Source organism: Salmo salar, chromosome ssa04 (genome assembly GCF_905237065.1).
Source record: "Salmo salar chromosome ssa04, Ssal_v3.1, whole genome shotgun sequence".
Classification (NCBI taxonomy): Eukaryota; Metazoa; Chordata; class Actinopteri; order Salmoniformes; family Salmonidae; genus Salmo; species Salmo salar.
The window spans coordinates 38864168-38888336 of record NC_059445.1 but is presented as its reverse complement, the minus strand read 5'-3'; the positions used below and the strand labels follow the sequence as shown (position 1 = coordinate 38888336).

The 24169-nt window shown below is 44.4% G+C and overlaps 1 protein-coding gene across 1 annotated transcript; it reads right to left on the bottom strand.

Moving 5' to 3' along the window:
• Positions 1–772: 772 nt before the first annotated feature.
• Positions 773–23603, bottom strand: LOC100194673 (alpha-actinin-3). Its single transcript, XM_014196070.2, has 21 exons — positions 23290–23603; positions 10522–10636; positions 10264–10383; positions 10061–10147; positions 9617–9704; positions 9241–9319; positions 8295–8376; positions 6516–6601; positions 6259–6351; positions 5919–6149; positions 5633–5780; positions 5310–5460; positions 5013–5121; positions 4655–4795; positions 4348–4530; positions 4009–4143; positions 3584–3763; positions 3296–3442; positions 3134–3199; positions 2233–2391; positions 773–2099 (listed from the first exon to the last, which is right to left on the bottom strand). Exons 1-21 carry the CDS (start codon positions 23416–23418, stop codon positions 1941–1943), a joined length of 2688 nt encoding a protein of 895 aa, XP_014051545.1. The 5' UTR covers positions 23419–23603; the 3' UTR covers positions 773–1940.
• Between the last annotated feature and the right edge of the window lie 566 nt (positions 23604–24169).

The window sequence follows — 24169 nt, the reverse complement described above, 5'->3', positions numbered from 1 at the left end:
GTGTTATGTGAAGCAAATTTCAGTGGTCATTGATATTATTGATATAATTTCCCTCAGTGTTGTTACTCCAAGTGCATAAAAAAAATACGGAGTTAAGTCAGTTTTGTGAAAGTAATATCAATTGATTATTTTATTTAAGTGTTTTGTGGTAATTGGACCCGTTTTCGCTAAAGCCTTACTTTCTACATTCATTTAGTATTTTTCTGTGAGTTACTGTTACTTTTGCGAGTGTGTTTGTGTGAGCACGCGTGTGTGAGAACCCCCGAATGCTTTTGAATGTGTGCATAGCATGGGTTGTCATTGAAATAAACAATAAAACACTACAGAAATCTAGAATATTTGCAGACTTGTCTGCATCAAAGCTTGTGGTTGTTAAGCAAGTATTTTTATATGGTACATGTACTATATATACACACACACTTTTCACTGCAGATACACCTTTGTCCCAATGATGTGCTTAAAGACTTTTCTGTTTTGTCATTAAAGCGTAAAAGACGGAAACATACAAAGAATTTAAAAAAAGTCAATTAAATAAACTGAAGAGTATCTATAACAAAATGTAGCCGCTTGTCATATTGTGGGTGGAGGACATGGATGGGATGAGATCTTCAGAACCAAATGCTCCCGTTTAAACCTTTTTTGAGGGGCCTGTAAGCTGTTGTACCAAAGAGTACCACTAAGTATTGTCAGGTGTAACTGTTAAAGAGAAATGAAGATGGGCAAGCTTAGGCTAAACGCAACTAACAAAAACATTTCAGAAACAGTACATGAGGACAGTTGAACTCGGGCACTTTATTCAGTTGAGTGTCTGAGATGCCTTTCTACTATCCACCTGTAAAACTCTCCAACTTTCTGCTCCTCATCCTCGCAAACATCCAAATCATACATTGCATATGACACTAACGTGTTCATTAACCAAGGAAATTCCAATGCACATGCATGGGGCGGCAGGTAGCCTAGTGGTTAGAGCATTGGGCCAGTAACCGAAAGGTTGCTAGATTGAATCCCCGAACTGACAAGGTAAAAATCTGACGTTCTTCCCCTGAACAAAGCAGTTAATCCACTGCTCCTAGGCCGCCATTGTAGATAAGAATTTGTTTTCTTAACTGACTTGCCTAGTTAAATAAAAAGAGCTTTATTTCATTGTCCCTCTATATCTTGCCACTTCCTAATAGTCATGTTCTAGCACATGCTAAACCTTAATTTAAGAGCTCTCCTAAAGCCTTCCCTACAGTTAGACTTGACCAGTGGAGGAAGAACAATGATATCTACTGCAGTACGTTATCCCATCCTTCTGTCATAGACTCCTTATACTTGTATTCCCCCCCTACAGTCAGTTCTCCCACACACAAACATCCTGGACTATACCCTAAGATACTTCACACCTGCAAGTAGTGAAATGGGATGTAGTGATTTGACCCCCAAACCTGACATTGACCTCTTAGCTCAGTAGGACAGGACGAGTGACACAAGAATAGCATGCATCAGAACCATCTGACACCAAGTTCCTTCCTTAAACTACTTTTATTTTTTTCACTTCTCCAAAACAAAAAGTCGCCTGAGTGAGTATGAGGGCGGCTTTGCTCCTAGTGTCCTAGTCAATGAGAATAAAAAGCACTTTTTAAAAAGGTCCTGATACAAGTGCCTTAGTTTAACTGCTCACAGTCTACAGTGGCCTTGCTGGGCCAAACATTGCGAATCATAAGCTGCAGACAGTGATGAATATAGGAATCCTGATATTTGCTCTCTCAAGGGTTCTTGGTTGACATGACGGTTACTAATGAAGTTCAGGGCATCGGAGCAAAGCCTCCCAAGTGAGTTGTGCGGGTGGTCTTGGAGTTGGGTGGGTTGGGGTTTTTGGGGGGGACGTGTGTGTACGGTATGTGGGTATGGATGGGACAGGGTAAGGGGAATAGAGCAGTAGGGGGTCTGGGTTGTGTTTATAAGTCGCTCTCTCCGTACAGGGCACTGGAGAAGGAGATGTAGTCCAGGGCGCCTGGGGGTGCGCCGCTGCCGATGTAACTGGTCATGCGGCTGATGCAGTAGTCGGCCTGCTCTGGGGGCAGCTCCCTGCGCAGTTCTTCCACTGTGATGTATGTCTGGGAGGGGAGGACACAGGTCAACAAGGGTTATCAAGGGTCCCACCACCGACATCACAACAACCAAAATCAGTGGCTCCATGTGTCGGACTTCGCAGAAGAATAGGGGCAATAATGGTGCCGCCCAACTCACCTTGTCAGAGGCCAGGATCTTGAATGAGGCCATGACCTGATCGGCGGTGTCTGTCTCGGCCGTCTCGCGGGTCATGAAGTCGATGAAGGCCTGGAAGGTCACCACACCTGTGTTGTTGGAATCCACCAGCGTCATGATGCGGGCAAACTCCACCTCACCCTGGGGGACAGAGAGAGAGAGAAAAATAAATTATTATATAAGTACAACAAATAATTACTCACACAGAGAAACCACTGTATGTCCATTGCCTCAAATGACTGGGTCCTGAACAGTGTTGCCAACAATTTCAGTGAGATCTGCTATTGGCTCCTTGATTTGTCTCCGATGAAGTCACAGCATCAATTTGCCTTGTAAAAGCTGTGGTCCCCGGCATAGTGTTTTCAGCCCCTCTCCTTGTGCTTCTCTGCCCGGCATAGTGTTTTCAGCCCCTCTCCTTGTGCTTCTCTGCCCGGCATAGCGTTTTCAGCCCCTCTCCTTGTGCTTCTCTGCCCGGCATAGCGTTTTCAGCCCCTCTCCTTGTTCTTCTCTGCCCGGCGTAGTGTTTTCAGCCCCTCTCCTTGTGCTTCTCTGCCCGGCATAGTGTTTTCAGCCCCCCTCTCCTGCTGCACACCCCCTCCATTTGTGCTTCTCTGCCAATGTGTGCATCGTTGCTGCAACTTCTGTTGCACAGACAGCTTCTCCCACTCTCATTTGAGGCAGAATTGAGTGGAAAAAGTCGCTAAATGCTGTCAAAACCATAGAAACCACTCAGTGTCAAAACCCCCCGCAGCCTGAAAAGTAGAAGAATTTGTCGCTAGAATCATTTACCAATAAAAGTTACTGGAGGGGGTCTGAAAACTTGCTAAATATAGCGACAAAGTCGCTAAGTTGTCAACGCTGGTCCTGAAGCAGTCCGACTCACCAGATCGTAGCCCATGGAGATGAGACAGGCACGGAAGTCATCTGGGTCCATCATACCATTTCTCTTCTACAAAAGGAAAAACAAAAGATCACTAAGCCACATGGGCAGGAAAAGGGATTTAACATTAAACGTAACCGCTACCTAGCTCAAGCTCGGTCTTACCCTGTCAAAGTGGTTGAAGGAGGCTCTGAACTCGTTGAGCTGCTCCTGGCTGATGCCCTTGGCATCTCGGGTCAGGATCTGGTTCTCCACCTCGTTGATGGTGCGGGCGATGGTGGTGAGGAGCTGCTCCCAGCCCACACGCACATGCTGAGAGGAGGAGAATACAGGATTAGAATCTGAAGACTTCACAGAGGTCTACAATACAGACAGGGAGAGGGGGAGAGAGGAGAGAAGAGAAGGTGGGGAGAGGGGGGGGGGGGCATAAAGATGAGAACCCCGTGGCAGTACCTCCATGGTGTAGTTGGTGTGCTTGTTGTCAAAGATGAGGGACTCCTGGCTGAGTTGGTGGTCTCCCTCCAGCTTGTCGATGTTGCACTTGTAGTTGATGATGTTCTGCTCGTACTGCTTCAGGTTGCTCATCTGTTCCTCCAGGGAGCCGGCGATGTCCACAGACACATGGCTGATCTCCTACAGGAGGAAAGAGGGGCAGTGTTAGAGTACAATGAGTACAATTTAATTTTATTCATTCAGCCAGGATAGCAACTGTTTTAAAGGGAGTCATGGGTTCCATAGAATCAAACCAAACATAGATCACATAAAAAGGTGTGTTAATACAGGATTCGTTGACTTTGTCTTGAGAGGATATGCTTGAACACTCATAAAACAGATCTGGAATAATCTAGTGAAGATGTGAGTTTGAGCGGTGGGGTTACCTCCATCTTGGTCTGGATCCAGGGTCCGATGATGTTGGCCTGGGCAGCGAACTGGCGCCTCAGCCTCTCGTTGGACTGCTGCCTGGCCACCTCCTCCTGCAGCATCTGATCCCTGAGGGGCACCAGGTGTTTCACCTACACACAGCAGATAAAGGATAGGCAACGTTGAAGGACAAAAGTGATGACTGGACCTGGAGCTTGACGCATCCTGATGGATCAGTGTTAAAGTTTGAATGATAACCAAAGAATCGATGCATTGAGTTTGTTTAATGCTCGTCTCTAGAACGAGAGGGGTCATCTCTCTCCCTGAGTAGACCAAAGAGATGGATATGTACTCACAGCATCCCATTTGTCGGTGATGTCCTGGGGGGAAAGGTTGGTGTAGGGGTTGACTCCTGACAGCTTGATGCCGTAGGTCTGAGCGATCTTCACGATCTCATTCTGGATTCCCATGGTTGCAACGCGCTCCTTATCTGCCTCTGGCAGGGTGGCCTTGAACTGGTCATGGGCTGTGATCAGACTCTGAGGAAGAGGAGGAGCAAAGGGAACGATGAAGAGGAGAAAGTGAAGGAGGGAAGGAATGATAAATGGATGTAACAAGGATGCCCCCCCCCCATCATGCCCCCTCCCTCTCTCTGCCTCCTACCTGGATCTCCTCAATGCTGTGCACAATGAACATGTCCTGTAAGTCCTCCATGGCTCCGTCCATCCAGTTGTTGAAGGGGGCTGCTCTCTTGGCGAACTCCAGGTACAGCTGGTCGATGGTCTCCCACAGCTTCTCCACACGCTGAAAAACACACACACACACACAAGCCAGTCGGTGTGATCACCTGGTAATTGAGGTCATCCCAGACTTGTATGGAGGGTGAAAAAAATAAAAATAAAAAAAAAGACAACTTCCGAAGCCTATTTACTGGAAGTAAGGTAGGTTATATAGAGGGTAGGAAGGCACGGTGTTATGTGGAGGTGAGAAATAGGGTAATGCCTGTCTGTCTCCAGGGTACCTCCAGTGAGTCTCTCCTCTTCTGGGTCAAGGTGCCCAGGTTGTCCCACTGGTCACAAATACCCTGGCAGCGGGCGTTGATGGTGACGGCATCATGATAGTCCAGCTCACTAGGACATGAAGTATATGAGATTATGAGTTATCATCGGAGTAATTTCAGACCAAAAGAGGAAGGAGGATGTTCTTCCTTTTCTCTCACACGCTCCCTCTCTCTCCCCCCATCTTTATCATTCGATCAGTCTTTCAGTCTGTCTGTCTTTCAGTGTCTCTCTTTTCCCTCTCTCTCTTTCTCTCTTACTTGAGCTCCTGGGCGATGGCAGCAATCTGCTCCACTCTGTCCTGGTGGGCAGCCAGGTCGCTCTCAAACGCCTCGTGCTTCCTCATCAGGGCACGGATCTCCATCAGTGAGGCAGACTCATAGTCCTTCATGGACAGCAGCTCCACCTTACCTGAAGGCCACAGAGAGAGACACACTGACTAAAACGCAAGTCGAAATCCTTTACATCTATTACACATAGTTCAGAGCAGGATTTTTACAACCTAAACAAAACACAAACACTACACTTGATTTGAGATAATTGAGAGTGTCACCTCTGCTCTTTCCATTCCCATCCCCCATACCTGAGGTCCAGGACTCATGCAGGGAAGACTTCTGCTTGAACTTCTCAGCCAGGTGGTCCAGCCTCTCCAGGCGTCTGATCTCAGTGAGCAGCCACTCCTCATAGCCCTTCTCTACCTGCTCCAGACCCTTCCAGGCATTGGCAATGTCCTGAGGGGAAACGAGTCCGAGACAAACCAGGGGCTCAGTGAATGAGAACACGACAGATTGGGGACCAGATGACTGTAATGAGAGTGAAAGGGCGAGTTAACGGGAGGGGTGGCTACGGGGGGGGGACGGGGGACGTACCGACACCATCTTGCCCTCGGAGGGCATGAAGGCGGGCCTGTTGCTCAGCCTCAGCTTGGTCTGCAGGGTGTTGAAGTTAATCTCCAGCTGACACTTCTCCTGCACCTTGGGAGGCTTGTGGACGCGACGGTAGTCACGGAAGTCCTCCAGCTTCTGCTGCATGGCGCGCATGGTCTGCTCAGCCACGCGGTTCTCCAGCCAGGGGATGGTGCGACGGATCCACTCCAGCAGCTAAGGTGAGAGGGTAGTACCGAGACGTGTCCACTGAAGCCATCTTAACACAGAGACATTATTTGGAATGGACCGAGAACGGGTCAAACTAAAAAGGCTGCATACCCACCTCACTGGCCAGCTTCTCATACTCCTCCATGAGCTTCTCGTTCTCCTGGTTGACAGCCAACACCTTGCAGATCCTATTGGCAGCTGTCTCGGCCTAGGACACAAGAACAGAGGTCAGGGAGAATGTCCAGGCTGGATCTCTAAGGGGAAAGGCTACATAGAATGGTGGTCAGTGAAGAAACCTCAAACTATAAAAAAAATAAAGAGAGTCGCACACTCCATATATAAACTCCCAGTAATTCATTGGTTAAACCTCACCTGCTCGGCTCCAGCGAAGGCATGATAGAAGCAGGACACATAGGTCATGATGGCTTTCTCGTCGGGCTTCGGGGTGTTCACAATATCTCAAATGGAAAGAAAAAGTCTAAATGATTGCCATAGATGTCCAGAGAAAACATTTCTTCCTCATTTTGGTTCAGACAATATGAGCGCTTATGAAAATGTGTGCTTTTTTGTCAGCAGCTAAAATCCGTCTTAATAATGCTACAGTGCATTCGGAAAAGTATTCAGACCCCTTGACTTGTTCCACATTTTGTTACGTTACAGCCTTATTCTAAAATGGATTAAATTGTTTTTCCCCCTCATCCACCTACACACAATATCCAATAATGACAAAGCAAAAACAGGTTTAGAAATTTTTGCAAATGTATTCAAATAAAAAAAACGGAATTATCACCCTTTACTAAGTACTTTGTTGAAGCACCTTTGGCAGTGATTACAGCCTCGAGTCTTCTTGGGGATGATGCTACAAGCTTGGCACACCTGTATTTGGGGTGTTTCTCCCATTCTTCTCTGCAGATCCTCTCAAGCTCTGTCAGGTTGGATGGGGAGCGTCGCTGCACAGCTATTTTCAGGTCTCTTCATAGATGTTTGATCGGGTTCAAGTCCGGGCTCTGGCTGGGCTACTCAAGGACATTCAGAGACTTGTCCCGAAGCCACTCCTGCGTTGTCTTGGCTGTGTACTTAGGGTCGTTGTCCTGTTGGAAGGTGAACCTTCGCCCCAGTCTGATCACTGTACTTTGCTCCGTTCTTTCCCTCGATCCTGATTAGTCTCCCAGTCCCTGCCGCTGAAAAACATTCCCACAGCATGATGCTGCCATCACCATGTTTCAACGTAGGGATAGTGCCAGGTTTCCTCCAGACGTGACACTTGGCATTCAGGCCAAAGAGTTCATTATTGGTTTCATCAGAACAGAGAATCTTGTTTTTCCATGGTCTGAGAGTCTTTAGGTGCCTTTTGGCAAACTCCAAGCAGGCTGTCATGTGCTTTTTACTGAGGAGTGGCTTCCGTCTGGCCACTCTACCATAAAGGCCTGATTGGTGGAGTACTGCAGAGATGGTTGTCCTTCTGGAAGGTTCTCTCATCTCCATAGAGGAACTCTGGAGCTCTGTCAGAGTGACCATTGGTTTCTTGGTCACCTCCCTGACCAAGGCCCTTCTCCCCCGATTGCTCAGTTTGGCCGGGCGGCCCAGCTCTTGGAAGATTCTTGGTGCTTCCAAACTTCTTCCATTTAAGAATGATGTGTTCTTGGGGCCTTTAATGCTGACATTTTTAATTTCCCTCCCCAGATCTATGCCTTGAGACAATTCTGTCTCAGAGCTCTAAGGACAATTCCTTCGACCTCATGGCTTGGTTTTTGCTCTGACATGCACTGTCAACTGTGGGACCTTATATAGACAGGTGTGCGCCTTTCCAAATCATGTCCAATCAATTGAATTTACCACAGGTGGACTCCAATCAAGTTGTACAAACATGTTAAGGATGATCAATGGAAACAGGATGCACCTGAGCTCAATTTCAAGTCGCATAGCAAAGGGTCTGAATACTTATGTAAATAAGGTAATTTGTTTTTAGTTTTTATAAATACGTTTGGTAAAATTTCTAAAAAGCTGTTTTCGCTTTGTCATTATGGGGTATGGTGTGCAGATTGATGAGGGAAATGTATAAGGCTGTAACGTAACACAAATGTGGAAAAAGTCAAGGGGTCCGAATACATTCCGAATGCACTGTAGAGTCCTGTAAGAAAGGTTGTTCACCTTCTGCATCCAACATCTTGGGGATGTCCAGGTACTTCTCTGCCACCTCAAAGGCAGTGTTGAGATTGCCCATGGGGTCATCCTACAGATGCACACACACACACACAACTAAGGACTCGGTGAGTAAGAGGCTAAAGACCAGTACCAGTTAGAGCAGACAGGACGCACTCATAGCCATTCTGAACTACGTAGGCGGCTTGCTTTCCATTCACCATGACAGAAATACTGTTTGGAACACGGTCTGTTCAAAAGAAGACGTATCATTGTACTCCCTGGCGAAAGCAACGCTGCCGAAACGTGTCAAGAGTTTAAGTCTTTGTTGCGTTGAACATAATAAATTGTAATGATAAGCTGTTCATTTATATGAATAGTGCCTGGGTCCTTGTTTTTTCGTTGTTGTTTCATGACGTTTAAAGATAACTGAATTCAGTTATCTTAGTTATATTATCATCATAGTCCATCACATTGTAATCACGTCTGAAGCCACTCCATGCATTATTGCCATTTTAGTCATTCTCTCCTTAAGAGGATGATGCTGGATCATTTTAAGGTCTTTTTTGTTGTTGTGTCAATTCATATAAAACGTGCACTGTTTTAAAGAACAGTAAACTGAACCAACTCGAACAGGTATTCAATTGTTACTTCAAACCAGTGCCTTAACAGAATCGGTCCGTCGGTAATGTTAGCCAAAGCACAGTTCAGTTGTCTATGCCAGTTCCTCCATCCTCACCACTGTTCATTTAGAGAACAAAAGAGCTTTTAGAAGAATCAAAATGACCAAGAAATACATTACAAAGGTTCAGAGTAGACTACGGGCGTGGACAATGGTGCAGGCTGTTTGAGTGATGTTTGTGTGGGCATGTTTGTGTGGGAGAGACTGGCTGAGTGTGGACCAGAGAAGTGCGGACCAATCATGCAGGGATGTGGGTGGGAAGAGTGACAGCACCTTGCGCAGTTTGGAGTAGTCAATGAGGTCAGGTCTGTGTCTGTGGATGAGGGCACACAGTGCCAGGCCATCCTTCCAACTGAGACACAGACCCAGGGAGAGAGATAGATGGAGAGAATGATATACAAAATCAATCAAAGATGAAAAGGAGGAACAAAAGAGATGAATGCAAAGGATCTGTGAAAGAGGTAAACACAGGATGTGTGAAGGAGAGACGAGAAAATGTGAAAGTGTAGCAGTGAGATGAAGAATGGGAGAATCTCTAACAACTGTGCAGATTCATAAACCATGACTAAAACACATATCAGTGACTACAGAATGTATGTGACATGTTGTGAGCCAGCTATGTGACCAGAACAGAGTAGTGGCTGCTCACCTGATGTGGAAGTTCTGCACATTGACATTCCTGTAGGGGGCAGTCTTCCTCTGGCACCACAGCAACAGACCCTCCTTAGCAGAGGTCTCTGAACACACACAATGATGTAAAGTAGGGTTTATTTTTTGTAGATCCTTTTATAGCATAGAAATAACCCTCATCATGAGAAATGCCTATTGCATGTGTCACATATATGAATGACGAATTGTAAGGTGCACTGAGAGGGTTTGGCTTTGAGTCTTTGAAGAGTTTTATTTATTTAACCTTTATTTAACCAGGTAGGCTAGTTGAGAACAAGTTCTCATTTACAACTGCGACCTGGTCAAGATAAAGCAAAGCAGTTTGACACATACAACAACAACAGAGTTACACATGGAATAAACAAGCGTACAGTCAATAACACAATAGAAAAAGTGTGTGCAAATGAGGTATGAGAGCACTCACCCTCTACAGAGATGTCCTGGATGGCGAAACGCAGAATGATGGTCCAGATCATCCCCAGGGTCATCTTCACATTACCATCCACAATCTCTGTCGAGGTCAAGGGTCAGTTAGATCGGAGGATAGAGACATAAGATGTGGAAATACATTTGCAGGAAGTAGACGAGCACTATGAGAAGATAAGGGTGTCGGTGTGCGAGTCTCACCCTCGGCACCGATGGACACCAGCTTGACTCCCTTGCTGCAGATGAAATCCAGGGCCTTGTTCACGTTGGCGATTTTGTGGAAACGCATTTTGCCTTTGTCTGGTTTGGGAAGCCTTTCACCTGCACATTCACAAACACACATTAGTTAGCATTAAATGTAAAGTAAATGGAAATTGTGAAATGTATTTAGACATTTCACCGTGCAGAAAAGAGCGAAACATCAATGTTCCATGTTCTCTGCCTGTAGGGTCCAACTACCTGAGATGACCTCTAACAGCAACATGAGCTTGAGCCCATTCCTGAAGTCCTCCTCAATGTTCTCAATCTGTGTGCCCGCTTTACGCAGGTGAGAGTTGCACCAGGCGGTGAAGGTCTGAGAGAGAGAGACACACACAGAGACACCGAGAGAGAGAGTGTTAGAATACTTCATAATATTTTGGGCCAAAATCCATTATGCTTCACTTATGAAAGGCCTTTAAACAGGAGAGCGCCATGTGTGGCTTTTCAGGGGTTATGGGTCAATATATCTAAGTTACTACTGATCCTACTTTGGTTACTTCAAATTCTAGAAAAAATAATCAACTTGAAAGCTGCAGTACACAAGGATCTCATATAAAATGAGACACCGTCTGTCATAAACAACGTAGACCGTGTATAACAGCTGTCGACTGTGTATAACAGCATAACAGACTTTCAAGCTAAAACTACACATTCAACAACCACCCCTTTGGTATGAATGTTACTTACACAAACACATAGGGTAAAACTATGCTGCATAAAAGTCAAGGTAGTTGAGGAACATATTTCCGATGTCCCAATAGCACGGCATCAGGTTTATGAACCAATATACAAAACAGCATCAACTCGTTCTTTTCATGTGAAGCTATTATGTAAAAATGCTCGCTATAAAAAGAACGCTCAGTGTATGGGGCATTGAACAGTCAGAGCGGTGCGGATTCTGCCACGCAGAAACAGAATCAATAGATCATGCCTCTTGGACATCGTTGGCTTGTTTTTGGAGTCAGGTCCAGGAATGGTTGTTGGTTGGACCGGCAAACTGTATTGTTGGGGGATTTGAAGGAACACAGTCAAGTCAGTAGGAAATATCATTGTGCTCTTGGGTAAAGGTCAAGGGTCAGTTATTTTTGGGGCAATTTCAGCAGAAATGTTGCAGATGGGGAGGTTCAAGTCCCTGGTGAGACGCCATGGTAGAATGGAGGGATGTATTGAAAGAGGAAATGGTAGAAGGACCATTTCCTGGGAAATATGGGTTGATCTGCATCTGTCTGAAGGTTGGAATTAATACACACACACACATAGTATAAATGTTTGAGGTCCTCCAATCAGGGGTGAGGGTGGATGTGATTATTGTATGCTTTGCGTCGTTATTGATATTTTGTTTCCGCGCTGTAAACGCTGTTACTGGTGGTTGCGGGCCTTTGTATTATATTGTTGAGAAATATAAATCTGTGATATAGCCTTTACACATTTCGAAGAGTACATAGTAATGGACACTATTTTGAACACATGACAATGTGATGCAGAAGCTGCAGAGGCAATACAACGCAGAGAAAACAGAGTCTGCAGGAATGACTGAACCTTGAGTGAAGCTGTTTGAAGTTGTGACAATCAAAATCGGTTTGTATTTATCTATGGGCTTAAGAAATAGATTTAAAAAACACAGCATGTGCCGTTTTCCATAAACTGGAATGGAGTGAGAGATCATGAGAGGGAAAGAGGGCGAAATGGAGAGACTGAAGAATGCTCAGGCCCAATGTAATTTGATTTAAAGCTGGAAGAGGAGACTCTTCCGCAGCAGGTGTCTACCCCCCAAATCACCCTCTACTGCCATTGATGCCCAATATTAGACCGGGTTGGAGGAGGGGGGGGGCGAAGGAGGAGAAGGAGTGGGTGTAGGAGGCTATATCGGGTAGCCAGGGGACAGCTGACAGCACAGCATTCCTGCAGCAGACACTCTCAACCAACAGTATGGGGAAAGGGAATGCTGGGGGGAAAAAAAGAGAGGGGGTGATCTTTTTGAACAACTCTCAATGTTAGCTTTTCAGTAACACCTTTATCTCGCCCACTGGTGATTTGGGATGGGATAATACAATTATGAATCTTTTACATTTTTGCATAAGTGAAAGGCAGTGACCACTCTGGCAAAACGTTTTTATTACCAGTGAATTAATTCAAATGAAATGCCTTCATATGGATGATGGATCAACTCCTCACGATCATTATAATGTTTAATTTACTTGTAAAAGGAATAACAAAAAGGCCCAAGAACTCGGGAAAGAACATTAACATGGAATGGATCTCTTGTGTAGGACACAGGTAAAAAAAATCCTATTAAAAAAAGACATTAGCAAAAAACAGACTTGGACCAAAAGAGGCATTCATACTGATACAACAATATGGCCTATCCCTACCTGACACCTACTTTATTGTTAAGAATAACTCGAAACTAATTCATAACCAGTATTACAACTTTACTGAGTTGTGTTCTGAGTTCTCATGTCCAAATATCTATTGCACATAAAGCCAGAATAACAAACAAGGCCTCACTACAAAATGCATGTCTCAATGACCTGTTTCTAAAGCTGAACCATCAACTCACATAACACAGATTCCGATACCGGCACACCACGCCATTCAGCAACTCTTTCTCTAGCTGAGAATAACTGTACCAAGCCACGACTATATTACTATCACTTGTATTAACACTAAAGGTGTTAATACAACTTCCAGGGTAAACCATCCTTCAGAAAAATGCTAAACTGAGCATTGAAGCAAAGAAACTCCACCGGAAACAATGCCTGTTGCCGTCACTAAGGGCAATAGCTTCTCCAACGTATTACCTCAAACCAGAGGGAACTATGGGACAAATACAGTAGCTATCATTGTAGAGCCTGTTGGTTAACATGGCAGGTCTAAAGCCCCAGACCTGCTATGTCATCCTTCCAAGTCTCAATCGTCACTTGAATGTGAGGAAGCCTGGGAAACGAGGCTAGGTTTGGGGCTAAGGCCAGTGAGAGACTGTGACCCTAAGCCTGGCACTCCCAGGGAATTGTGAGAGATTGTGGCCCTTGGCCTGGCACTCCCATTCAGGGTTCTGTGGGAGACTGTGGCCATGGGCCTGGCACTCCAAGGAGCTGGGCTGGCACTGGGACTAGCACCCTCCACAGGCATGCAGGCCTGAGTTACTGGGTCATCTGGCAAGAGCCTACCTGCTCTCTACTAACCCTTGTTGTTAGTGGGGGTGTTTCCATGTAAAAAGCCCCATGAGCACTAACATGTGAAGTTCATAGGAGCGCATCAAATTTGGTGTCAAATTAAAGCAAGGAGTCTATTTATTTATTTTTGAAATGAAGGCATATATACACATTTTCCCAGAATGTTCCATCCCAAAAATGTGGAATAAGCAAAGGCTTTGATTTCTTGTCAGGTGGAAAAGGAGTCTTAGAAAACATCTAACAGAAAAAGTCTTAAACGGTATTAGAAATACACCAAAAACACAATAATGTTGAAGTAAAGACCCCTGCTAACTAATAACATTTATATATATTTTTTTTAAATAAAAATATTGCCTAGTGTTGTCATTCTGGATATTTTCCAATTTCTCTCCCTCATGGGGGAGAATAATGAAAGTTCACAGAAGTAACAAGTAAAAGGTAGACCTACCAATTAGTTAGTGTTTTTACCTGTAACACTTGGGTTTATGATGTATTAAGTGATTAAAATGCCTGGGAAATCATAGATGTCACAAACCACAATTGGGTCACCTTCTACTGTCCTCCCTCCACTGGCCTACTGTTATGTTCAGTACTACTGTCCTCCCTCCACTGGCCTACTGTTATGTTCAGTACTACTGTCCTCCCTCCACTGGCCTACTGTTATGTTCAGTACTACTGTCCTCCCTCCACTGGCCTACTGTTATGTTCAGTACTACTGTCCTCCCTCCACTGGCCTACTGTTATGTTCAGTACTACTGTCCTCCCTCCACTGGCCTACTGTTATGTTCAGTACTACTGTCCTCCCTCCACTGGCCTACTGTTATGTTCAGTACTACTGTCCTCCCTCCACTGGCCTACTGTTATGTTCAGTACTACTGTCCTCCCTCCACTGGCCTACTGTTATGTTCAGTACTACTGTCCTCCCTCCACTGGCCTACTGTTATGTTCAGTACTACTGTCCTCCCTCCACTGGCCTACTGTTATGTTCAGTACTACTGTCCTCCCTCCACTGGCCTACTGTTATGTTCAGTACTACTGTCCTCCCTCCACTGGCCTACTGTTATGTTCAGTACTACTGTCCTCCCTCCACTGGCCTACTGTTATGTTCAGTACTACTGTCCTCCCTCCACTGGCCTACTGTTATGTTCAGTACTACTGTCCTCCCTCCACTGGCCTACTGTTATGTTCAGTACTACTGTCCTCCCTCCACTGGCCTACTGTTATGTTCAGTACTACTGTCCTCCCTCCCACTGGCCTACTGTTATGTTCAGTACTACTGTCCTCCCTCCACTGGTCTACTGTTATGTTCAGTACTACTGTCCTCCCTCCACTGGTCTACTGTTATGTTCAGTACTACTGTCCTCCCTCCACTGGCCTACTGTTATGTTCAGTACTACTGTCCTCCCTCCACTGGCCTACTGTTATGTTCAGTACTACTGTCCTCCCTCCACTGGCCTACTGTTATGTTCAGTACTACTGTCCTCCCTCCACTGGTCTACTGTTATGTTCAGTACTACTGTCCTCCCTCCACTGGCCTACTGTTATGTTCAGTACTACTGTCCTCCCTCCACTGGCCTACTGTTATGTTCAGTACTACTGTCCTCCCTCCACTGGCCTACTGTTATGCTTTGCTCACAATTGATTTAATTCGCTTTCTGTCGCGTGGTGGTCAAAGCAAGTGGGAAATCAGTCTGGACAACACTCTCCCTCTCTCTCCCGGTCTCTCTCCAGTTAATGTCACCTCTCCTGGCTCTGACAGCTACCCTCTTTCCGTTTACTGTAACAAACCCTCTGACCCACTGCACACCGACTGACAGCGGACTCCCACGGATGTTAAAAAGTAGTTAAAGACTTGGTTCTGCTCTGGACCTACAGAATGTGGTCTTGTTTGAGGACGGAGCTCATTAGAATAATAGCCAGTGTGTAGAATAATCCCCAAACATGCAAAGAAGGATATAAAATATTTTCTACCTTTGTGTACCTATTCAGGATACATCACCATGAAGAGAATGAGATTGATAATGATGCATTTCTGTATACTACAGATCAGGGACCCATAATGTCATTCTGTTACCGGGTGTTAATCCACTTCACTTACTGTAGTTCAATAACCCAAATAGATTTTTTCAATCTCAAGGTGTCATATTATAGCTGACACCCCATTCCTTCTGCTGACATATTTGCCTCTTAAAGGGTAGCTATTTCACCAAGTTTTGTGAAAACGTGGTCACATAAACTGAGGGAGATTTGACTGTTACCAAACCTTACACCTGCAATGTTCTTCCAGTAAATGTGTTTTTTGCACAATTTTCTGTGGAAATTGTTCAAAGTAGTCCTTGTGCATAGAGTTGTATGGTTCGTTTAACTTTGCAATAAATGGTTTTTGTTTGGCAGAGTGTTAAAGTGAAAAATGAGAGTATCATGGTCATTCTGTTGAATTGCCTTGGGTAAGAATATGGGGCCGGCACGCTTAATACAAACGGCATGGCACATGTAGCTGAGGGCTCAGACAGAGGAAACAGACGGGCATCTGCACACCCACAAAGAAAACATGAGCACACAAACACTCATGAATATCTACAATTGCTGGAAACACAACAGACTCATACACATGAGGTTGTATTGGCTTACTGTACACACACAAACACACCAATAATTGATATCCATTCAAAATCATATTTTCCCTAACCCTAAACTTAACCCTTACCCTAAACATAACCCCTAACCCTAATTGGAACCCTAAACCTAACAGCTAAGCTTAAAATAGCCTTTGTCCTCATTAGGACGTGGGAAAGGTCTTCAAGAAGGAGAATTTTTCCTTGTTTTACTTCCCTTTTGGGGACTTCTGGGGATTTCCGGTACTCACAAGCATAGCAATACATGAAAATACATGAAAAAAATACATGAAAAAAATTACATTTGCTTACACTTTTACCAAAACACTCGCAATGTTTTATATCATATTAAATAGCAACAAAATATACTTTTGAGTTTGGCATTTAGCTAAATAACAGCGGTGTCACCAAATCACTACATTTCAAAACTCCCATCATGCAAGAAATACAAGAGGACACATCAGCATCAATATTTCCCCCAAAAATGAATTGTATGCACTGCCACCCTTTCCATGACTACCAGTTACCTCGGCGTTGCCAGCATGTAATGAACGCTTGGTTGCCAGTCCCTTTCTGCTTGAATTGCTTTGCTAGCACTACTCTAATCCACAATTCTCTATTACTGCCCAGATCAGTTTAAGAATCCTTGTCTATGGTCTTTTTTTCAATAATAACAACACATACTATAGTAAATAACATTGCAGTGTGTTTGTGTTAAATATGTGTTTCACAACTCTTGTATCAGTGTAAATAACTATGGTAATATGCAGCGCACTTGGAAAATATTCAGACCCCTTGAATTTTTCAACATTTTATTACATTACAGCCTTATTTGAAAATTGATTAAATAGTTTTTCCACCCTGTCATAAATCTACACACAATACCCCATAGTGACAAAGCAAAAAACAGGTTTTGGGAATTTTGTGCAAATGTATAAAAATAAAAAAATGAACTGAAATAATACATTTACATAAGTATTCAGACCCTTTAGTCAGTACTTTGTTGAAGCACCTTTGTCAGTGATTACAGCCCTGAGTCTTCTTGGGTATGATGCTACAAGCTTGGCACACCTGTATTTGGGGTGTTTCTCCCATTCTTCTCTGCAGATCCTTTCAAGCTCTGTCAGGTTAGATGGGGAGCGTTGGTGCATAGCATTTTTCAGGTCTTTCCAGAGATGTTCGATTGGGTTCAAGGGCGGGCTCTGGCTGGGCCACTCAAGGACATTCTGAGACTTGTCCCGAAGCCACTCCTGCATCGTCTTGGCTGTGTGCTAAGGGTCATTGTCCTGTCCTGTTGGAAGATGAACCTTCGCCCCAGTTTGAGGTCCTGAGCGCTCCGGAGTAGGTTTTTAATCAAGGATCTCCCTGTACTTTGCTTCGTTCAGCTTTCCCTCGATCCAGACTAGTCTCCCAGTCCCTGCCGCTGAAAAACATCCCCACAGCATCATGCTGCCACCACCATGCTTCACCGTAGGGATAGTGCCAGGTATCCTCCTGACGTGACACTTGGCTTTCAGGCCAAAGAGTTCATTATTGGTTTCATCAGAACAGAGAATATTTTGTTTCAAAATGGCCTGAGAGTCCTTTAGGTGCCTTTTGGTAAACTCCAAGCGGGCTGTCATGTGCCTTTTACTAATGAGTGACTTCTGTCTGGCCACTCCACCATAACGGCCTGATTGGTGGAATGCTGCAGATGGTTGCCCTTCTGGAAGGTTCTCCCATCTCCACAGAGGAACTCTGGTGCTCTGTCAGAGTGACCATCAGGTTCTTGGTCACCTCCCTAACCAAGGCCCTTCTCCCTCGATTGCTCAGTTTGGCCAGCTCTAAGAAGAGTCTTAGTGGTTCCAAACTTCTTCCATTTAAGAATGATGGAGGCCACTGTGTTCTTGGTGATCTTCAATGCTGCAGAAATGTTTTGGTACCCTTCCCCAGATCTGTGCCTCGACACAATCCTGTCTCGGAGCTCTACGAACAAATCCTTCAACCTCATGGCTTGGTTTTTGATCTGACATGCACTGTCAACTGTGGGACCTTATTTTGACAGGTGTATGCCTTTCCAAATCATGTCCAATCAATTGAATTTACCACAGGTGGACTCCAATCAGGTTGTAGAAACATCTCAAGGATGATCAATGGAAACAGGATACACCTGAGCTCAATTTTGAGTATCATAGCAAAGAGGTATTTCTATAAGCTGTTTTTGCTTTGTCATTATGGGGTATTGTGTGTAGATCGATGAGGATTATAATTTTTTTTCAATTCATTTTAGAATAAAGGCTGTAACGTAACGTGGAAAAAGTCAAGGGGTCTGAATACTTTCCGAATTGTAACCACAATACAACAAGACATGATTAGTCACACTCTTAGCTCCTCACCAAAGGCTTTGGCAGGAGTTGTAAACAGGCTGAAAATAAACAATGTATGAGATGATGAAATGAAAGTGTAGGGATAGATAATCACAACCTAAAGCACAAAACAATCACGTCAAAGCCAGGGTCTCCCCACCACCGCTGAGTTAAATGTAATACATAATTTAGGTGTACAGCCAAAAGCATGCATGGAATATTGGTTTGTTTGCAGCAGTAAGGGGCTACGAGTCGACGTCTGTGTTATGCTGGCACCACAGTGTCATCTCTGAGGCAAAACGGTGCCAATTGTTCCTTCACTACAAGCATGGCATACCTGTGAAAGTCTGAGTTGAGTTGTTGAATGGTTATAGTTCCTGTTCCACACCACTTCTTGTATCGGTTTGGTTAATGTTACGTGTAATAAACCCATTATAGACTGGGTACTAAGCACCAAGTGACTATCAAAAATGGAACTGACATCCTCCATCCTGTCCGCATCCCCGAGGAATGATCCTTTGTAAAAACGTGGGGGAGGGCAGCACCCATCACTGCAATAATGACAATCCCATCCCTACACAGTTATGCTATACCACATTACATGTCAGACCGTATACAAGAGGCCTAATTTCTCGTGGACAGACTATGCGATCGAGAAACTGACCAAAAATTGGGTGAGATTAGAGTTCTGTGTTAACCGAGGTTACAAAATGCCAAACAGAAAAAGGTAACCACCTACAAGTGGCAGTCTGTCCGTGCTACCATGCCAACTCCCTGTCACTCATCGTTATGTTTGGCTTGACAATGACAGCAATGGCGTCGACAAGAGCACAAACAGATCTGGGACCAGGCTAATTACTACTGCATAATGACTTACAGCATGACAACTAGTGTGGCGCCCCGGCAGCTCACTGAGTTAACGGGCACTGCATGCATGTCTGCCAGCATTTGAGGAGGCTGCAGAAACTCCATTGACTATTTATAAACTGCTAAAGGGCTAACGTCAGCATCATTTGTAGGCCTTCTGGTGTCGAAAGTACAGTGAGTCTTATGAGACTGTACAGGACATATGGAGGCTTCCGTGCAATTATGGATGACGCAACTTGGTATCTATTGAAAGACAGGGATTTATAAATGGCGCTCACGAACAAAACAGATGAACCAAAAGCATTATGTAACAACGTAGCATTGGTACTACTACAAGCAGTACATTTTGCATCTCATTAGACATAAACCACACAAATTACATCAAAATTCTGGCGTTTATGATTATGGAAGACAAAAATCAGTGAATGAGACAGTGAGAATTTATGACACCTGTCCCACTTTAGGAGTGAGGATCCAATTTCAGTCCTAACAGAGAAGGATCCCCCCTTTCCCTAAAACATCAAGCATGCCCCATTTCCCAAATCCCACCACTGGCCACTGCTAGAGCAGCAAACTTAGCTGTAATAATGACATCATCATGGTCCACTCACAGTGACTTGGTTACCCTCTGGTGTCCCACGTGTGTACAAAGACCTTTACACAGGAAGTTTCATTTGATCTCAGTTGGTCCAGTTTGGAGCACCGGGTCAACAGAGATCTTTTGGTCAAAGATAATTGATTTATCATAAAGATCCCTTTACCTGAATCTGATAGATTTTCACAGACTATTTAAATCAATAACGATATCCGTAATGACAGTGGATTATATGGGACATGGGAGACAGTTAGGCCAACACCTATACAATATAATGGATTTGCATGACATTGGCCATAACGGGCACAGTTACAGTGTTTTGGAATACAGGAGACAGAGTTCTGTGTAGACCCTTGACTGGCATTTGGGGGGGGGGTGAGGAGTTCGTTGGAAATGCTAGCACCAAGCAAGCTTGGGAATTTTTTTTATTGGGGCTCTTCTCTGCCATCGTGAGTTATGTCACCATTCTGGACACTTGCCTAGTATAAAGTAAGGCCTTTGCCATGTACACTTGCCTTGCGATTGTAAAGCAACTGATATAAATGGGGTCATCAGAAATACCTGCGTGACCTCGACTCCTGACTCCGATAACTCCCCACCCCCATTGGCCTACTGGGCCACACCAGGCAGTTTATAGAAGCTGGCCCTACAAGGACACCTCTTCTGGAATAGCAACTGCCATTTGATCATACTGATGGCTTTCTCAGCCACCTCCCTCCACAGCCTGTAAGAGGCTCCCCCATCTTGCCCTCCCTCCCGACAGAGTCAGCCCCCATAATTCCCTGCTGATCTTTCAGAAGGTAAAAAAAACGGCTCAAATGAATCTATTGAATGATTTCACAGTCACATAGTTTGAGTTACCCTTGGGAGGAAATACATAGATATGACAGGCGAACTAGGCGAGACGAGATACACCTGATGTTATAACCATTTCTACCAGTTAATAATAGATCACGTTGACCATAGGAAGTTGTAATTGGTGTATTTGGCTGTAGTTCATTGCTAGCCAGGCTTGTAGTTCATTGCAAACAGGTGGTGAAACTGGGTCAGGACCACCCAAAAGCATTTACTGCATTCCATCATACTGTATGAGGGTTCTACAATATTCAATGACTATGCAGTGGAGGCATGGAAAGCCAATTGATAACTACGCAATAAGACATTGAGATGGTATGGTTTTAGAGGCTGGTAATTTTACACAGCAATTAGTGGACTAGAATACACACATCACACTGGTTCATGTGCTGGAAAAAGATAAGTGATTGAAACTTGATCAGAACATTTAAGCAGTTGTGGTTTCATAATTTATCACTAACAAACATCCATACAGCAAAATGTTTCAAGTTTCATGTATGACGTTTTAATGTCACATGCACAAGTACAGTGAAATGACTTCCTTGCAAGCTCTAAAATGTAATATTGTGTGAGCAAAGCAATATAACCCAACTCCTTCAGAGATGCTTAAAGGAGTAGTTCACTATTTTACAACTTGGTGTTAGATGGTTCCTCACTTTGAAAGTAGTGTATGGGCCAAGAGAGTTCTTTAAACGTCCACTACAAACTTCAGCTAAGTTTAGCCACCACAAGCTAATAATCAATGAAAGTGATGGGGGCATGTGAGCATTTTCTATGCAGACATCGCTCTGCCATTTCCTGGCTGCTAAAATTCAAATGGTTTGCCTAATTTCAGTTTAAGGGCCAAAACAAGCAGTCATTGTGTAGAGAATCATTGTACCATCTAAACTGCTGTGAAATATCTTTTCCATAACCAGAAATATTGTATTTTCAGCTGGTGTACAAAGCCGAAAGTAAAAGAAGCAAAAATGAAACTTAGAAATAGCACACAGAACAGATCTACCGCTTCTTAGACTTGCTTTCAATGAGAATGAAAGATCTAACTGTCAGCGTGCATTACGCCCGGCCCGCCACAGGAGTCACAAGAACATCTCTGCCGGCCAAAACCCTCCCTAACCCCGACGACGCTGGGCCAAATTGTGCATAGCCCCATGGATCTCCCGGGCGCGGCCGGCTGCGACAGAGCCTGGACTCACTGCAGTGCCTTAAACAGATTTCTAACAGGTGGTTGGTAGGTAGGTAGACACAGACAGACACACAGACAGTCTGTCATGTGGCAGTCAGGGCCCAGAGGTAGGATGAGACAGCCCTCCATAAACATTGATTAGGTCTAATCCCTAAACCACACCCTGAGCCAGGGGAACACCCAAACATGTTACATCATCAACCATAAACCTAAGAAGATAGATAGAGGTGTAGATGTACATACATAGTATAATACAGGAATATACACACTTTTTTTTCTCAAGAATTTCCGTAGGCTTATGTGAAATAAGTTAGCGTGTACAGTCATCACATTTGTTCTTCAGTGTTTGGCGCAAACAATCCCTAAGCACTTGAAGAGGACCTTTCGGTCAGATGTCTGCACCCCCCCAAAAAAAATCGTGAATTCAGCATGATGGTTGTTCCAGAGAATGAAAGCCTTATTTGCTGTGATACTGACAAACACACAACGGCATAGTGGCACAGTGAGGCTCTAGAGGTTTTTTAACTTAAAGAAACGTAGGGCCCTTAATGGATAAGTCCACCATGGTGTACTCTCATAAACCCCCAGAGAATGATGAAGAAGGAAAGCGCTCCAAGTAGCAGTGGGATTGATGGGCTGAAGGGACATGATAGAAAGGGTGAGGTACAGGTTAAGTATTTATAGTTCATTAGTCTATTTGGAGGTCTGAAAACGTAGCAAGGGCTCTTGCCACTTCTACGTCTCACTGTCTTGGTGTTGCCATCTGTTGCGGTCTCTCACTTTGTTGAGTTCTCTGAAATATAGAAACTGTAAGACTGATGGGAAACCAATGTAGCCTACCCCGGTCAATGACAACTATCTGGGATACTTTGGATGTCCCTACCCTACCTCATTGAAGTTGACATTTAAAACAGTTAAGGTAAGGACTAAGGTCTGGTAGCGGTTATGGTTAATGGGTAGGAATGTCCCAAGGATCCCAGATAGCACTGACCATTAAAAAGAGGTTGAAGTATAAACTGATATAATTATGTGCAATCAATCTTCCCAAATCAAACAGGTGAATGAATGACCAGTGAGAATGTTAACCGTCCCCAAAATGTTATTGTGCATGCAATCATTTAATCAATAAGTTCACTGACAACTCATTACATATCCACAGAGATCACACTACCCATGTTTCTCCCTGCAGGCTACATAGGCCCCTATTATGAATATTGAGAATAAAGTCTTAACGTGATATCAAGACTGAAACGTCATTTTCCATAATGCCTTGCAACCTTGTAGGCCCTCCTACTTAATATGACCCGATAAAAAAAAAAGACATTACCTTGCGCTGCTGTTTCTCCCAGGCAGGGTCCAACAGAAGGTCCCTGTCCCAATCATCCTCTTGGGTCATGTAGACTTGCTCCGAAGTCATGTAGGAGCCATATTGCACCTGAGTTTCGATTGCCGTCATTTCGCTGTCTCCTTTGGGAGATGCTTATCCCCTCGACCTAATCAATTTAATTTGCACCTTTCAACTCCTAAGCCCGCAAACTTGTTGGGACACTTTCTGTGGCAGAGAAAGCTGCGCCCGATTTCAGATTCCTGCCTATAGATGCTACTCCCACCTCACGAAGTAACGACGGCACTCCAACCCCTGGTCAGAGGCGACACACGTGACAACAACCGGTTAATTACGACTGACTCGACGGGAGGCTATTAATGACACTCCTAAAAGGCTATAGGCATAACTACAGGATGTCCAGAGGTGCATATCCGTGTCTTTACGCCTCTTGCAGATGCATCCATCTAGTCTACGCTGAACAAAAACATTAATGCAACATGTAAAGTGTTGGTCCCAAGTTTTATGAGCTGAAACAAAAGATCCCAGAACTGTTCCACATGCACACAAAAAACTTCTCAAATGATGTGCATAATTTAGTTTACATCCCTGTTAGTGAGCATTTCTCCTTTGCCAAGATAATCCAGCCACCTGACAGGTGTGGCATATCAAGAAGCTGATTAAAAGGCATGATCATTATTACACAGGTGCACCTTGTGCTGGGGACAATAAAAGGCCACTTTAGTTGTCACTAAACACAATGCCACGGATGTCTCAAGTCGAGGGAAGCGTGCAATTGGCATGCGGACGCAGGAATGTCCACCAGAGCTGTTGCCAGAGAATCGAATGTTAATTTTTCTACCATAAGCCGTCTCCAACGTTG

Coding starts and splice junctions, on each gene's coding strand:
- LOC100194673 (XM_014196070.2), bottom strand. CDS start 23,418: ATGACGGCAATCGAAACTCAGGTGCAATATGGCTCCTACATGACTTCG. Junction 4,144..4,347: donor TCACCGACAAATGGGATGCT/GTGAGTACATAT, acceptor TGCTGTGTGTAG/GTGAAACACCTGGTGCCCCT. Junction 3,764..4,008: donor GGATCCAGACCAAGATGGAG/GTAACCCCACCG, acceptor TTCCTCCTGTAG/GAGATCAGCCATGTGTCTGT.